At 42.8% G+C, this 16,835-nt stretch overlaps 2 protein-coding genes across 5 annotated transcripts in view; one reads left to right on the top strand and one right to left on the bottom strand.

Moving 5' to 3' along the window:
- Positions 1–8,424, top strand: part of RECQL5 (RecQ like helicase 5) — a 48,517-nt gene extending 40,093 nt beyond the window's left edge. For 2 of the 4 annotated variants that reach the window (XM_083725655.1, XM_083725654.1), the window contains exons 14-20: positions 443–536; positions 2,101–2,235; positions 2,607–3,244; positions 3,929–4,004; positions 4,778–5,029; positions 5,874–5,946; positions 6,474–8,424. In XM_083725655.1, coding sequence (XP_083581781.1) covers positions 443–536; positions 2,101–2,235; positions 2,607–3,244; positions 3,929–4,004; positions 4,778–5,029; positions 5,874–5,946; positions 6,474–6,574 — 1,369 coding nt within the window. In that variant the 3' untranslated portion in view covers positions 6,575–8,424. The remainder of the gene's footprint in view (positions 1–442; positions 537–2,100; positions 2,236–2,606; positions 3,245–3,928; positions 4,005–4,777; positions 5,030–5,873; positions 5,947–6,473) is intronic. The other 2 variants (XM_083725656.1, XR_014560953.1) reach the window with 2 other exon arrangements.
- A 329-nt stretch (positions 8,425–8,753) lies between these two features.
- Positions 8,754–16,835, bottom strand: part of LOC310838405 (unconventional myosin-XVB-like) — a 68,096-nt gene continuing 60,014 nt past the window's right edge. Inside the window, 7 exon segments of the mRNA XM_083725740.1 lie at positions 8,754–9,221; positions 10,135–10,275; positions 11,336–11,469; positions 12,747–12,880; positions 14,294–14,415; positions 15,454–15,602; positions 16,286–16,382. Coding sequence (XP_083581866.1) covers positions 9,162–9,221; positions 10,135–10,275; positions 11,336–11,469; positions 12,747–12,880; positions 14,294–14,415; positions 15,454–15,602; positions 16,286–16,382 — 837 coding nt within the window. The 3' untranslated portion in view covers positions 8,754–9,161.

Below are 16,835 nucleotides of genomic sequence, written 5' to 3'. Positions count from 1 at the left end.
TTGCAATATTTTCTGAATAGGTTGAGGTGGGTGTGCAAAAATGAATCTTAACCGCTACAACCCTGTTTTTTTTATGAAGCTTGCAATTTTCTTTAGTTCCCGCTAGAGGGTAGTAATATACTGCACAAACGTATTATTTTGAAATCACAGAGGAGATTGTGGTACTTCACTGATAACGGTAGAAATACCTTCATAATAGGGTAAAAGTAATCCAGAGGGGGGAAATATGCTCTTAGACCCCTGTCTTCTGCCCTGCCTCCCAACTGCCCACACAAACACCACATTAACCATAAGTTTCCACCAATATTTCTGCACCGAGATTTTAATTGTTAGTGTTCCAGCCTTTCTTCCATAGTAACGGACCTGACAGGTGTTGGAGAACTTCCTCTGTTATTGGAGAAATATGTCCCACTGCAATTGATCAAACTGTCTTGTGTTTCAGCTCAGATGTTCTAGTACATGCTGTAGAAATGGAGTATGACGCTTTCCAGGCCAGTAAAATGGCAAACCTGTACAAGGCGACTGTTTTAAAGAAGGTAAGAAATAGTAGTTTTAAGGGGCTTCATTTGATCTCCCTGATGTGTTGGTTTCTCAAATATGCAACTCTGCTAGAGAAAGTGGCTAGGTATTTTCTGTGTGCGTACTATGGAGAAAACACTGCTTACTCCATCTTTTCTCATTGCTGTCTTAGAAGAGGGTGTTTGGGCAGACCCTTAATTTCTGCAGGCTAGAACTCAACTCAAGCAAAGCTCAGATGTGTAGTTTGGAGAATATGCCAATAGTTTTGACATCATTCTGAAAGCATTTTGTTTGTTTTTCTAATGAGCAGTGGGTTTTGAAGCTATACAGTTCTGCAGACTTCATGTAATTCTGTGTTGCTTGTCGAGAAATACAAATGGGCTCTAATTCATGGCCTGCTTTCCACTGATGGTCACTGAGGTGGTAATTCTAAACCACTTGAGTTATTGTCTTGACCTTCCAGATGTATAAATCCATACTTTGAGTGGTTTTAAGCATTACAGAAAAGTGCATTGCTCCAACTGCCTAATATACAATCACTTCTGCCTTGTCTTGGCAGTGCTCAGCTAACATCTGGAGCAGTTTTTTGTACACCGCTTAGAGATATTTTAAAATATATTAAGCAGTATAGAAATTGCCATACTTTGCCGTGTATAAGACTAGGTTTTTTTTTTTACTAAAAAATAATGTTAAAAGGAAAGATAGTCTTATACATGGGGGCAATCTCCCCCCATTTTCTTAATTTTGAGTCCCCAAAACTAGGGGGCGCATTATACATGGGGGCGTGTTATACACGGAAAAATGCGGTAAACAATCAGTCAGCTTAGCGCCAGAGTGAGGATCTGGTTCTGGCGGCCTGGCTCTTCCATTCCCCCCACCTCCTGTGAGTCAATAAACTTTGGCTGCAGCTCATGCTTAGTGCAGAGAGAGCTTAACTAGAGCCCCAGTTTGGATCAAACGCTAAGCCAAACTTCGGCTTAGCTTAGTGCAGCAGCAAAAAAGACCAGGAAGGAACAAAGCGGCTGCCAGCTCCTCTCTGGGAAATTGCACAAAACAAATAAAATACCGTGAAAATCCCTGAAACAAGAAGTAATCAACTAGAAATATTATCTTGTGGAAATCAACTAAAGAATAAAAATTAAAAAGCTTAAGGGAAAAAATTAGAAAAACCTAAAATAGAACAAAGCCTTAACTGGCTACAAACCTCGTTTCACTGAACTACTCAGTTTCCTCAGAAGGAAATAGAAAAATCATAAACTTTAAATTTCCAAAATTCAAACAAGGGTAGAACCCCAAAAATTCTGACGTATTATAATCCTGGCTCAACCAAGTGGCTGAAGTAAATAAACAATAGCAACCCTAATTGAAGTGCATCCAAGCTTGAATGTTACAAGAATGGACCCTGTGCTGTATTAAGGCATTACTGGTCACTTAGAGAATTAAGGGTGGTGCGAATTCCTCATTAATTAGTTTGGACAAGAAGAGCAGAATTTGTGAACCCTGTGCTTGCTTTGTGTTGCAAAAAATGCTGTGCATAAGAGAGCTTATCAAGACAACTTTCCCCTTTCTTGTTACATAAAGGTAACCGAAATTAACAAGGCTTCCAAAGATGGGGAGCTGTATTCCACCCTTGGAGTCAATGGCAGTTCCAAGTTGAAGACTGAACCAGTGGCAACAGCTGATGATGGCTTCATCCCCGCGTCCAAGGTGAATACGGTAAGTGCAAATAGGCACTATTAGAACCTTAAATAGCATTCTCTCTCTCTCTCTCTCTCTCTCTATATATATATATATATATATATATATATATATATATTAAAGTGATTTTGCAGCAGTAACCTGTGTTCTGGTGTCTATGAGGTTTCCATTTTCATAATTTCTTTTTATGTGGGCTTCCAGCAGTCTTCTTTTTCCTGTCCCATTGCTTTTAATTTTTTCTCTATGGAAAACATTAAGGTGTGAGGTGGTCTTTGAGTTTAAGGCACATCTACAGTTTGCCTGGACTAGGATTTGATTTCCAAGACAGAAGGCAGGTAGGCAAAAACTAGCCCTCTAGCTACCTCTCATCTTATTTCTTTCTAATGTAGTTCAAACCCAAGAGGGTGGGGATTGGATTTCGGAAGTCATCTGATGTATTCCAGTCCACTTCAGAAGTTCTGGCTGCCAAGGGAGATGATGGAGTTAAGCCTTTGAAGGAGGACGTTAACCAGAAGGGAAGCCACCACTGTGACCCTGAACCTATGGACATTAATGGCACACTTGAGAGACAGGCGAAAGTGGCTGAAGAAGTTTGCCAAAATGCCGAGGAGGTTCCTGAGAAGAAGGGGCAGCAAAGCTCCTCTGATGCTATAGCCTGCTTGGGAGTTAGTCCCACCAAGAAGGGCAAACCCAGTAAGAAACAGCTGCTGTTGGCAGAAGCAGCTAGGAAAGACTCTCAGAAGATATCGAAATTCTTCTCCATCCCCAAAGCAGGGTCCTTGGTGTCAGAGCTTGATTTGGCAGAAGAGAACTGCTACCATGATGAACTACCTCAGTTTCCTTCCCAAAGAATGTGTGACAAGAAAACAGAATCTCAGGAAACTGAAATGGTCTCCAAAGAAGAAAGAGCTAGTGCATCCCATGTAGGAGAGGAAGAATCAGAAAAAGCAGGAGAAGGTCTGACTGTTAGAATTCCTAGCTCAGGAATAGAACCCTCATGTTCAGGAACAACCTTTGGAAAACCAAGGTGAGGGGTATATTTCCTTGTTGTTGCTCTTCCCCAGCCTCCCAACTGATACCAACCCAGTTCCCAATTGGTAGAAGCTTAGAAGAAAAGTGATTATTCATAAGCTGTTCCTTCACAATTGTATTTAAGACTCAGGCTGAAGGCAGCCGTTGAATTGACATACCTCTGATCTGGACCGTTGGCAAAGGCTTTTAGAACAGAAGCAAAGGTGTCTGGGCTGTAAATCAGGAGGATGGTTAGAACTGAGTTTGGAGTTGCAGAAGCAGGCCTGAGTCAGGCATTCCATGGGTGTTAACTATCTGTAACTAATTTCCACAATAATAATATTGCTAGTCGAGTAAAATCTTTCTAAACAGCAAATGGATGATAAATATGCTTGGATTGCTTAAATTCACAGAATTCTCAGCTGAATCAGTCTTTAAAATATATTTCAAATATTTATTAGGCTGTGCTTTTAAAATTAAGGTGGTTACAGATGTTTTGTGGGTGGCATCTGTGTCTGTTGCAGGAGCTGCTAATAGAATTTGTCAGTTTTAAAAATCAGGGCCCCAACTCTATTTTTTTATTTCCGTAGCTCACCTGTTGAAAACCACATGTCAAGACTGTTGTTTTTACTGCTTCCTTTGAATGCCATAAATATACCATCCTTGAACAAAGTATCTGATTGTTCCTATCCCCCCACAGAGTTAAGCCTTTCATTGAAGATGAAGTGACAAACAGTTGTCGAAACCATAATGGAAAGAGACCAGGGTCAGCTGAGGTGATACTTTATTACTATTATTAAATCCCCTTCTCTCTCTTGCATAGGAGCACACACAAAAACATCCCTGAGATACAGGTGAAGCATTGCAGGAACTTACAGTGGGAAAGCTCACTCAGTCCTTAGGATGGGACTAAGGTGTGGCCATTGGAATATGCATGCATAGGTAATATTACTGGGGTAGCAGGAAGAGTGGTCCCCATTTGGCATGTGTGGGGCAAATCCCAGGAGGCCACACATGTTTGTTTGTTGTAAAAGAAACTGATTTACTTTGTTGTAAAGAATGTTGTGTCAACTTAAAGACTAAGAAATATATTGTGGCATCAAATTTTGTGAGCTGGAGGCATTAGATGAATGAAATGGTCACCTACATTCCAAGTATTAAGAGATGAAAGGTTATTGTTTTTTTTAATGTGATCAAAAGACTATGCAGAAGCCTATTTATACACAGAGCACAAAGGGGGGAAAAGATTCAATCAGCAAGGGTGTGGCCACAACTATGTGGGCCACTGGTAATGAATAGGCATAGCAAGATCAATTATACACAAATACCTGAAGAGGGACATTTACTTTCTTAGGTGAGCTAGCCACACTCTGTTTCTGGAAGGTTTAAAGTGTTTGGAAAGGATCTTTACCCCGTCCCTTGACATTAGGAAGGCACAAAGAAATAGAAGTTAGGAAACTCTGGTAGATTGCTGGCAGAGGCTATGCGTTCCCTGTTTCTCACGACATTCCTTTCATGAGCATTTGTTCCTCTCTTGCTCTCTCTCAAGGATCTGGAAAGCCCTTCTGGAAAGAGGTTACGGATGATGACCAAATCTTCCATCACATTGCAGTCAGAGGGGAAAGCTGATGGGCTAATGAAAAAGAAAGTCACGTTTGATCCCAATTTGTCGCAGGTTGATAAAGAAGGAACAACCAGAATCATCCAGCCAACTACAAAGGCATTGTCACTTAAGGAAACAGCAGACATTGTTGTAAAATACTTGACCCCTTTCTACAAAGGTGGCAAATTTGCTTCCAAGGTTGGTTATGAGCCATGTTGCTTTTTCCTCCTCTTGAAGGGGTGCCTAGAAGTAGTGTTGTCTGTCCTATCTAACTGGCAGCATGGAGAGACCATTTCCACTATATTGGCCAGTGTCTTGGGTCCCTTGTAGGGCGAGGGTAAACCATGTCTGGAAAGAGCAGGGTATGTTACCCTTTCCCATAGCCAATGTTCAGTGAGCTAGATGGACAGTATCAGAAAAAAATACTGGTGGGACAACAGTACAATGGTACCTCGGGTTACATATGCTTCAGGTTACATACGCTTCAGGTTACAGACTCTGCTAACCCAGAAATAGTACCTCGGGTTAAGAACTTTGCTTCAGGATGAGAACAGAAATCGCGTGGTGGCAGCGCAGCGGCAGTGAGAGGCCCCATTAGCTAAAGTGGTGCTTCAGGTTAAGAACAGTTTCAGGTTAAGAACGGACCTCCGGAACGAATTAAGTACTTAACCCGAGGTACCACTGTACTCTTATTCTGTGTTTGTTTTTAAATCGTGTGTGGTAGTAATGAGAGCTTAAATACTTACATTGTGACTTTGTTCCTTAGGAACTTCTTGCAGTTCAACAAGTTTCACTTCTACAAGACATTGGGTTTTTTATTTATTTCTAAGTGATTAGTTCATTAGGTCAGATACATGTCTTGGGTGCTGCACAACTAGAAGATACTAGGTCCTACCATGTTGGTCTCGGCACCTAGTCATTATAATATGGGAAACCTTATAGGAGTACCAAGATGTCCCAGAGAGTACACAAAAGCAATAATATGTCAGTGAGGGTGAGAACCCTGTTATGCTCATTCTGTTTCTTCATCCCTAATTGGCAGGATTTGTTTAAAGGGTTTGCCCGGCACCTCTCTCACTTACTGGCCGCAGACAAGAGTCCTCTCCGTAAGACAGGTGAGATATCAGGTGATGGCTGGGGAGGAATGTCTAGTGCCTTGTACCAGTAGATACTGGTTCTAACACCAGTACAAAATGATCAGTGTATGGTGGGGGGGGTAGGGTAAAATAACCTAATATGTGTAATTGAAGAAAATATTTGAAATATGCAAGTGGTGTATCTAAGGTATAGGAATTGGAAGGTGTATGTGGAATGTTATAAGACTGGTGTCAGCACATAGTTTTCATTCCTTAGCATCTCCTCGGTGTTTCGGTGGTAGATCATTTCATTCTCCCCAAGTCCCCTATTCTTTAAACAGCATTGGCCACTGGAATATTTTCATGGTTCAGAGCATTTGTGCAAATGTGCATGAGAGAGATGTAGTATCAAACTAACCTAATTTTGCTTGTGTGTATTGGGAAGGGAGGTTTATGCAGATTCTTTTCTTCATAGATGGCTTGGAGACACTGTTAAATGATACTATAGTTAACAGTGGTGAACGAAGTTGGGCATCAGTGTATTATGTGTTACTTTCTGTTTGTAGTAAAAGAAGAAGCACAGAGACTGATCAAGGAATTTTTCAAAACCCGTGACAAGTGTGAAAATGAGACAGACTGGCAGGAGCTAGCCAGCTTGGAAACATGACACCTGAAAGGCACTGGTTTTCTCTGCTTCTTGTGGCTGCTGGACCCCAAGCACTTAAAGGAATCATCGTAGCTATGGAAGTGGGGTGGTGGTGGACTCAGTTAAGCACTGGCCTGGGGGAAAGGCCTTTGAGATGTTATCATAGCTAGGTAGAGTCTGTTGTGCAGATGAAGTCACCAATTTTAAGTTACAAGGCTGCCCTGTGATACAGTCAACTTTGCTTGTTTTAGACATACCACGAGACTGTAATTGATTCTTTTGCTGACTAGGAATCTTGCTGCTACCCAAGATTTCCTGCCTCACCCCCCAGTCCGTTACTATGTTTTTTAATTAGCAGCAGCAACATCACTCAGAGTTGTCACGGAATACATTTGCTTTGAAGAAGGCTTTCTCGTTTTGATACAGTGGGAGGGAGTCTGGCAGAGCTGCTTTGCCCAGGTCCCTTTTGATTTGTGTTGTTTGTGCTGAAAAGTGTCTCCTTGCACTAGAATTATTATTTTTTAAACTGTGCATATTGCAGTAAGAATGAGAAGTGCTGCCAGGGACAATTCTCTCTGTCAGAAAGTAAATTTAGGGCCTAAGGTTGCATGAAATCAATCTACAGTATAATAAAATCAGAAAGCTACCTCTTTAAACAGAGAGAAGCTGCTATGGGAAGCGGGTGATTTTGTAACAACAACAGGGCAAGGGATGTTATTGGTGCCAGTTCTTGCCAGCTGTGTTATCCCAAATGACTCCACTCTCACATGAGGTTGCGAAATACATGTTTGCCAACTTCTATGCTCCCCATGGCCATCAGAGTTGTGTTACATACAAATGCATGTAACATGTAGTCAGACACTAATACAATTTTATTTTTCAGGAGAGAACAGTCTTCTTCAAGGCTTGAGGGCATGTCCGTGCTTACATAAGTTGAAGAGTTTTATATTTTGTGAAACCTCAGGAATAAATAGAGGCCATGGGGCAACCCTTCCCTCCCCGCCAAATTCTATTTGGTGGTTACTAGTGTTTATATTCTGTTTTTTGTTTGCAGTAAACAGTTGTATCCAGGAGCACCTCCTTCTGATGAAAAGGCCTAATACGTATTTCAGGAAAGTTGTTGCCATTGCAATGTATAATTGCATTTTTCTTTGTGCATATGGAATAAGTCTAAAGAAATCAGAGACTTTTGCAAATAGCTTATTACTGACATGTGATTCCAGGTAGGTTCACATTAGGGCTGCTTCACAAGCTCTGTGATGACAGGCGCGTTTGATGCACAGTAAGGAGTCCTGGACATTTGCACCTGCAGAAAACATGAGTGTGTTGCATGTGCAGAACTATGTTTTTCAGGTGTATATGCAAAATACTTTACAGGTTATTATATGAGATGTAGCCATTTGTATTAGCCACTTTGTATTGTCCATCAGGATGTTAAAAGAACCAGCCTTCCAAATATCACAGTTGACTGGGCAGAGGTGAGTCTGCACAGCAGAGTCTTTGGTATGAGGGCTGTGCAAGTATTCACTTAAAGCCATATTGCTGCATTGTGCCTCTCATGTCATCTTATCAGACTACTGTGACAAAATTGCCCAGGGGTTTTAGCAGGAAGATCCTGCTTTATTTATGTATAGTTCAAGTTTGGCATAGACTGTAGATTCCCTGCTGGGATTATGGTTTTTTACAATTGTATTTTCTTCTTCTGTGCCTTAGAGAAGCATTAACCTTTTCCTTTAGTGGAAACTCCCTAGACAAAGGTGGGCCTGGCAGAGGGACCCGCTTCTTAATAGCTTGCAATTGGGAGCTAGGGATTTGTTACTTTAAAAGAGGTTCATGGTGAGCTGCTAATAAAATGAATGTTAAAGAGCTTACACTGCTTAATCTCATTATTTTTACCACTGGAAATCACACACAGGGGCCAGGGCAGTAGCTCATATACAAAGGAAGGATCTTCCTGCCCACCTTGGGAGAGGAAGAAGCAGCCGAGATAACATCACCCAGCCCCATACTGCTCTGGCTCTCATAAGAAAGAGTGGTAGGGGGGTTGATCAGCTGAGAGGCAAGCTTCCTGGCCCCCTCCCACAGCTGATCAAGCCCCCCCCTCCAGTTTGCATAAGGAATATTTGTACTGATGCTGCTCAGAGCACATATATGAACCACAATTAAACAAGCATCAAGGAGAGTCACGACAGCCATTGAGGACAGTAAAGGTAGAATGCCAGTGCTTTAATAATACCTGAACATCTAGGTAGTGTAAATTTGTCAGCGCCAGTAATGGTGAAAGTCAGCAATGCTTTGGGTAAACCTGGATCTGCTTTTAGCACAACAAACTGTAAATACCCGTGTCCTTCCTTGAACTTCATTACATGTAATAAGAAGCATGTCTAGATCTGTTAAGCCAGTTTTGCTCTCTAGTAACTGAAAGGCTAAACATTTTTTAAAAAAACAACGCATCTGAATAAAGAGGGAAAATCTGCTGCAGTGAGGTTGGCTTAGGAGGCAGAGCAAGAACCAAGTTAACAGTGCTTACTTGAGATGCTTGCGATGAACAGAAGTTGCATGAAGCTTTATGATTTCAGAGTTCAAAAAAATACATTTCTGCCACTCACTAAGCCTCAGATTCGGTTTCTTCTAGGATGATGGCAATTGTGTGGTACAATGCTTTAGCCTGTCAAGATAGAAACTTCAATGAAACAAAAGTCCCTCATCTGCCATCTCTACTTCCTTCCCCCTCATTTTGAGAAATCGTTTCATTTTGTACTTGCACCTCTACTTTCCAAAAGGAAGCCTACACCAACTAAAAAAATAATTTTAAGTGAGATCCAGATGGAGCCTTCATTTACTAGAGCTTGGTGTTCCTTGTGAAAGTAATTTTTTAAAAAACAAAAAAATCCAGTAGTCAAAAGCCTTGTAGTTAACTTGTTTTCCCTTATGGCGGTCTTTCTCCTGCTTCAAAAGCAACGCTGTCCTGTGGTTCAGCTACACAGGTTGGCAGTAGCACCTCCAGGGAACCACTTGTAGGAACAGTGGGTTTAGTTCCAGATAAGAGACTCCTCACTATGCTCTTTTCCTGCAGGCCAGAGATGTACCCTATCCCCAAGCATACAGCATGAAAGGGGATGCTGCAGAACAGGCTTCCTGCCTTTAATCCCATGAGTTGCTGCCTTCTAGCAGCAGAACATACCTCTTTGTAGCATACCAGTCAGTGCCTTGGGGTAGCTAGAAATTCACTTAGAATCATAGAATCATAGAGTTGGAAGAGACCACAAGGGCCATCAAGTCCAACCCCCTGCCAAGCAGGAAACTTGATTTTAACCTCTAGAAATAAGTTCTGCCAAGAGCCCTGAATGACTGGTTGTAGAAAGAGCAGGCTTCTATTATGGTGTATTGCACTAGGGGAATGCCACAAACCAGAAATAAGACTAATTTAAGGCCGTAAAATACTGCTAAACCCTAGTAAGATTCGGATCTCCCAACTGTGCTGTGTCTGTTTTTGTAAACTTGGTTACGGCCCAAAATGTGCAAAGCTAAAAATTAAATCTGGATCTTTTAACTTAAGAGGCGGCGACCAGGGATATTACCTGCTTCAATTCAAACCAAATCGTTTTGGGATCTGCTGCTGAGCCGTAGTTAATTTCCAGGCCAGGAAGCCCAGATTCATTCATGGGGCGCAAAGTCCGCATCCTCTGTATCGTCGCCAGTGGAATGAGGCTGTGAAGGTTCTGGGTGAAGGGAGGGAAACTGCCGTTAGGACACGTATATTGCAGTGGAGGATCAAAAGCACCGCATGACTATTAAGAACACCTTCTGGATCAGGTCAGTGACTCATCTCATGGCAGCGTCCTGTTCTCATAAGTAGCCAATCATATGAGAAGTTAATTCCTGTTATTTTGTCCACACGAGCTTTCGCAGAATTTAATGCATGTTTCAAATTGCCTTTTAGGAGTCCTAATTCAACAGCAGTCCTCTGAACTGAGCAAATATTCATAGCAGAGTCTCCCTCCCCCTGAAACTGCCTTTTCAGAGACATTCTTTTCTCAAAATGTAAATCACTCTATACACCCATTTCATGATATTCCATAATGCAGCTGCAGGAATAGTAAAAAAAAAAAAAGAACAACAACTTGAAAATTTTGTGGAAATTACTCTGTTCCATCATTCTCCACAATTATTCTTTATTGAAAATATTGTAAGTACTATTAAAATGATAAGGTTAATTCAGATTCTGTATGAAGCCTGCCAAAGCACACTTGGGTAATGCTCACTGTGGGTAGCTATGACATTTACATGCTGATTACTATATTCAGCCCAATCACATGGAAACTCACTGATTTGTTTAAAAACGAGGATTATTGTGACATCTCGAAAGCTGAAGAAGTTAAAGAAGCTTTCATGGACCAGAGCCCACGTTATGAGATACATAAAGGGTTCTTACTGTTAAGTTTATGAAACAGATGAACGTTTCAGAAAAGTTAAACTAGATACAACTGTATGAATTTTCTTTTTTTGTGTGCAGACCCAGGAAGCAAAGGGCTATGCTCCCTTATTTTGAGGCCCCAACCCATGTTGGTCCACCACACTTGTGATTTATAGTTGAAACCAATGTGAGGTTTCCTCTTAATGCATTAATGCCTCCCTGAATCAGGTAAGGATAGCAGATGGGGGGTGGGGGGTGAGGATTAAAGCCCCCAGCATGGTCCTGATCTGGATTAGGCACCCTGCACTTGCTACTTATTCTAAAGTAAGCTGCTAATACTCCAGGGATTTCTACTAAAGCCATACCTGGGTCTTCCCATTCACTACAACGATCTGTTCCTCATTCACTCCTACAAAGCAAGGTGTGGGGATCCCAAGTGTACTGATCTTCTCCACAGTGTAAACGTTGTAGCCAAAAAGCGGCAGCCGGATCACGTGCTCTGGGACAAGAGAAGGAAGCGGTCATGATGTCAAACCCCACAGGCCAAGCCCAACCACTGTATTGCTGCTGCCAACTATTTCTAGTAGCAGTGGGGTTGCCCCATCTCCTGAAAAGAATATGGCTAAAAGGCAAGACTATTGTGCCGTGCCTGGTATTCCCAAGGCTGCCACAGCCAGAGGGCACAACTACCCTGGCATATCCAAAAACTACAGAAGCAGTGATTTGTCACATTATTGATAATGCAGTACAGTTCTACAGTCACACACAGTGGCTTATATCCAATATAGAACACAAGTCCCTTGTTCTGTTAGCATAGGATTTAGCTCCCACCCCACCCCATCTTTTCTGGGGAAGGTACAGGACGAAAATACCATTGCGCAAGGGTAAATCTAATGGGATGAATGCATTGGATGCCACCTATTTTCAGTATTTGGAAGTTATAGTGCAGCTGAGGCAGCAAAAAAGGCTGTTTGCAAAGTGTCAACAGTGGGGACCACATTTCTACATTCAGCTGGAAGGATCCTGCAGATGGTGATCATGGTTTTGAAGGATTGGGCATTCTTTGTAGATAAGAGACGCTTTTCGTGTTGGGTTTTGCTGACACCAAGAGTACATAAAAACGTGATCATTTTGCATTCACATTTTGCCTACCCTACAGACCAGTGTCCTGATCAGAATTATTGTGTGTTTCAAAAAAGGCTATTGATGGGACCAGAAGAGTGATAATCCACAGATTTACAAAAATATCTTTAGAATTACTTGAACAGTAATAAAGGAGAACTAAGAACAAGCTGACCATCCTCCTATAGGAACCTAGAGGTGATCTTGCTGTACCAAAGGAAAAGCAAAAGTCACAGGCACTAAGACATACTATAAATAAATGCCTCAATCCATTTTACCGCTATAATTTGTAGATGCTTGCCCTTAAGAGAAAGCACGTTTTGCAATATGTGTGCATTTTCCCTCAAGTAATCTACATGTACATAAAAGAAAAAAGCCAGACTCAGGGAAGATCTCACTGAAAATCAAGCACTGGGTAACGTGGGAATCAGTAACGTACTTCATAACAATTAGGCTGAAGAATGAAATAAGATAACCCCATGTAAATTGCCTTGAGTTCTTTGGAGAATGCAAAATAAACATGTCAGTATGCTCCTGGATTCCATGCCTTGATGTTTGGGGGGAATACCATGTGGCAACAGGAAACTGGCAGAAAGTTTGGGATTACAGAATAAGATCATGCCAGCTCCAACTGTATTGCCCACTTGAACTTACCAATGAAACTTATTTTTGCCTCCTGTCGCTCAAGTTGGTTCGTGGTTTTCAGCTGATAGGTGACAGAATTTTGAACAATCACTGGGTTGATGAGGCGTGCAACGTCATCAGGGATGTAACTTACTAGTTCCTCTCTATTTAGGTGATCAGAAAATAAAGGTATGGTTAGGATGCATAGCTGTGCTCCATGGAAATAAATATTTGAACAACAATTCAAGAATACTACTACTTCCTCTTCCCCTCAGGCTGGGTTTAGTAGAAAGAACTCTGCTGCCACAGGGCCCAAGTAAGAAATATGCTTACCTTGGTTCTCGAACAGCTTAGTTGTTGAAGAAATCAGCTCCCAAACAGCGAAAACCCAGAAGTGTTCCAGTTTTCAAACGTTTTCTGGAAGCTGAACATCCAATGCGGCTTCCGCTTGAGTGCAGGAAGTTCCTGCAGCCAATTGGAAGCTGCGCCTTGGTTTTTAAACTGTTTCGGGAGTCGAACTGACTTCTGGAACGGATTACGTTCGAGAACCAATGTACCTCTGTACTCAGATTGTGTGAATGGTGCCTTCATTTAACGTTCAGTAGATTAATTAGAGGATGTGAGAGGAAATAAACTAGTAAGCGGGACCTCTTGCATCATTTCTCTCACCCCCAGGGTACATGGATCATGTAAAGCAAGAGTGGTGAACCTGCAGCCATCCAGATATTGCTAGTCTAAAATTCCTATCACCCCTCAGCTCTGGCCATACTGACTGGGACCCATGGGATCTGGTGCTTCAATATCTGGAAGGCCACGTTCACCACCCCTGAAGTAAACCATAATGGGGCTGAAATTTAGCATGCAAAAGTGGGTAAGAGTACAGAATCATCCACAACCTACAGTGAGTGACAGAACCTTGTCCCCTTATCACCAGGGCCGGCCCAAGATATTTCGCCACTTAAGGCAAAACAGAGAATGGTGTCCCTCCGCCACCACTGTCCTTCCTGCCTCCGCCGCCTGAGGCAACTGGAAGGGTGGGGGGAAAGGAGGCTAGAGAGGAACAGGTGACAAGAGTGGATCCACTCTTCCCAGGCAATGGCCACGAGCTACAAGCCCAGGAGGTGGCAAACAGCACATTCCTCAGGCATCTGGGTTCTAGCTGTCCCCAGCCAGCCGCCTGAGGCTAATGGGCAGACTGGCCCTGTTACCACTTTCTTGGAACAGTTACCATTAGCAAACAAGTATGAGAGACATTTTACCTGCTCTGTCTCTAAACAACATTGGCTAAACCCCCAAAATGGCAGGGAGGAGTCAAGTAGCTCTTCTGAGCGTGTGGACTAGGAGCGTGATAGTATGCACATGCTCTGAGGAAGAGAAGAAGAACTGCTAGGGGGAGGGGGATGTGAATAATGAGGATCAGGCCAGGGCCCTCGTCTTGCCTATATTAAGGATGGTTGGACTTTGTGAATACATCTTCACCCTCCCTGAGTCTTCTTGACACATGTAGGGAAATGTCTGTGCCAAGCATCAGGTTCTGGCCTACACAAACCACCCAAGGCTACGAACAGAAGACTTACATGGAAGGGACTGATCCAGCTCCCTTGGCCCAGTGCTGGAGCAGAGACAAGGCACACACCAGCTTCTCTAGCTCCCTGGTGTGTGGCAGCAGCAGCTTCCCTTTCATATAATTCTGCAGCACCTAGGAACAACCCACAAGAGTGTTGGAGATTCATTCCCCGTGTCTGCAGTCACGGGGTTGTTGTCTATCACATGACGGTGTATGTTTTCATTCCACAGTGTGGGAAGTGATGGAGACAGGATGTTTGTGTTACTGTGTTCTGTAAAGTGGGACTATTGTCCTTTGTTCTCTCTCTCTGCTGTCTGATGAGAAAGAGGATGGAGCCAAGTCATAATGCTCTGAGTGTATTATATGTAAATAAACTTAGATTAGCCAAAATGCTGTGCTACTGAGGTCTGTTACGCAAACTGCGAATACTCTGTGGATCCCTAAGCGTGCTAATGCCTTTTGGTATCAGTCACTGTGATGTTCAGGCAGAAGAAAGCTTTTGAAGCTCCCGACCGACCAGGAGGGAGAGAACATGCCAGTCGGGCATGTGTCTCTACCAGGTTCCTACACAAGAGTAGGATGCTCCTAACAAAGAGAGCATTGCATCGTACTTCACTCTTTTCCTACAATCCCTTGAGCAGCAACCAGCAGGGAAGCATTTTGCTGGTTGAACAACACAGTCCTATTAATGGTTATGTAACTCTAGATATTCAGCAAATTCTGGCAGCTGATGCCCTGAAAGTGTCCCAAACATCAAGCTAGGTCACAGCAAATTTAGCCTAATGGGAACAAGATGTCACCATACGCTCACAGGCAATGTGTGTGGCATCTTCAGAGGAATCCCCAGCCTTTTGCAAAGGGTTCCTTCAGACATCCTTTTTATTGTGCATTAATTGTGATTTCTGCTCATAATGGCATTGGAACGGTCATCTGCAGTTCTGATTTCAGCACTGTGCCTTCAAAAAATTTTGGGCAGACATGCGGCTTTGTTTGCCATTGAATTCCTGTAACTATGTATTTATTTATAAAATTTACAAAATTTTACATAAATTTTACAGATTGCAGAAAAAACTCAAAGCGGTTTATAAAAAAAGAACATTACCACTAAAAGATTTACAACTGTAATTTAAAACACACAGAAGGAAGAAAGGAGCCTCTCCTTAAGCTTACCTGGTTGAAGTGAATGTTAATATACATGTCATTCTCAAAGTGCAAGGGTGTCCTCCAGGTGATCCTGCAGAACTCCAGCTCTACCGAACTTCCCTCAAGCAAATAATCATGGATGTACTCAGTCTGGCGCAAGGGACGTACAAACTTTCCTGCATAGCAAAACAAGAGACACAACCCTGCTCACCTGAACATCACCCCCACTTCTAAGTAAAGCAAAGAGAGCAGGATGTGACGCTTCAAGCCATCCTTTCCCCCATCAAATCAAAGGCACCTTATTCCCCAGGATTTAGCCCTAACAGTACCATGTTGCACATTCCTGCACAAGGCGATTTCATGTGAAACAGACTGGTCAACAACAGCTACTACATCTCATTCACACAATCTGCACCTATGTCTCTATCTGTCCCCATTAGAACCTTGAAGGTTTTGGTGTTGTTGTTTTTAAGATGAAAATAAAAGATCTAAATTCACTCTCATTTAGTGGGGCCATCATATGAAGGATTTTGGAAGCCCTTCATCAATACAGCCTCAGTAGGCCACCCCATACCTTGGGCCAGGTATGCAGTCTGAGAAGTGATTCACACTGCTTCTCTCTCTGCATACTGGCATTCCTCGGCTGGTGGGCACTTGCTGGTCTTAGGAGGGATGCGAGTCCACCCACGTCATGCTAGTCAACAAACTACCCACGGAAATATCCCCATCTTGTCTTGATTCGGTTGCCATTTACTCATCTACCCTGCTCCTGCTGTTAGGCAGTCATCTTTAGCACATTTCATCATATAAGGAAGTATCCTGCAGCTGACCATTCACCAATGCTATGGGGGAATTTTACCGTTATCTTTGTTGGCCAGGATGGCAAATTCCTGAATCTCTTCTGGCTCAGTGACCCCCATCTGCTCAGCGATTTCTTTCATGACGTCTGCAGCAACCTACAACCAAAATGGGAAAGGAATACTTTTAGCCCTTACCCTGCTACTGGCAGTCTAAAAGTAGCATCCTAGCCATTTGGAAGCACCAGGAAGGGCTTCCAAACACAAGCGAAATACATGAGCTGGCATAAGTTCCAGCCCCTCTCATTTAGTGGTGGGAGGGAGGGGGGCTAGCGAGATTTTATAGTACAGTACAGTGGTACCTCGGGTTAAGTACTTAATTCGTTCCGGAGGTCTGTCCTCAACCTGAAACTGTTCTTAACCTGAAGCACCACTTTAGCTAATGGGGCCTCCTGCTGCCGCCACGCCGCCGGAGCACGATTTCTGTTCTCTTCCTGAAGCAAAGTTCTTAACCCGAGGTACTATTTCTGGATTAGCGGAGTCTGTAACCTGAAGCATATGTAACCCGAGGTACCACTGTAGTTTTAATTCCATTGTGATGCGTTCAGCCAC

This window comes from Podarcis gaigeae (assembly GCF_964106915.1).
Source record: "Podarcis gaigeae genome assembly, chromosome: 2".
Taxonomy (NCBI): domain Eukaryota; kingdom Metazoa; phylum Chordata; class Lepidosauria; order Squamata; family Lacertidae; genus Podarcis; species Podarcis gaigeae.
Note: the sequence above shows the minus strand (reverse complement) of the source record. Positions and strands in the feature narration are given on the sequence as shown.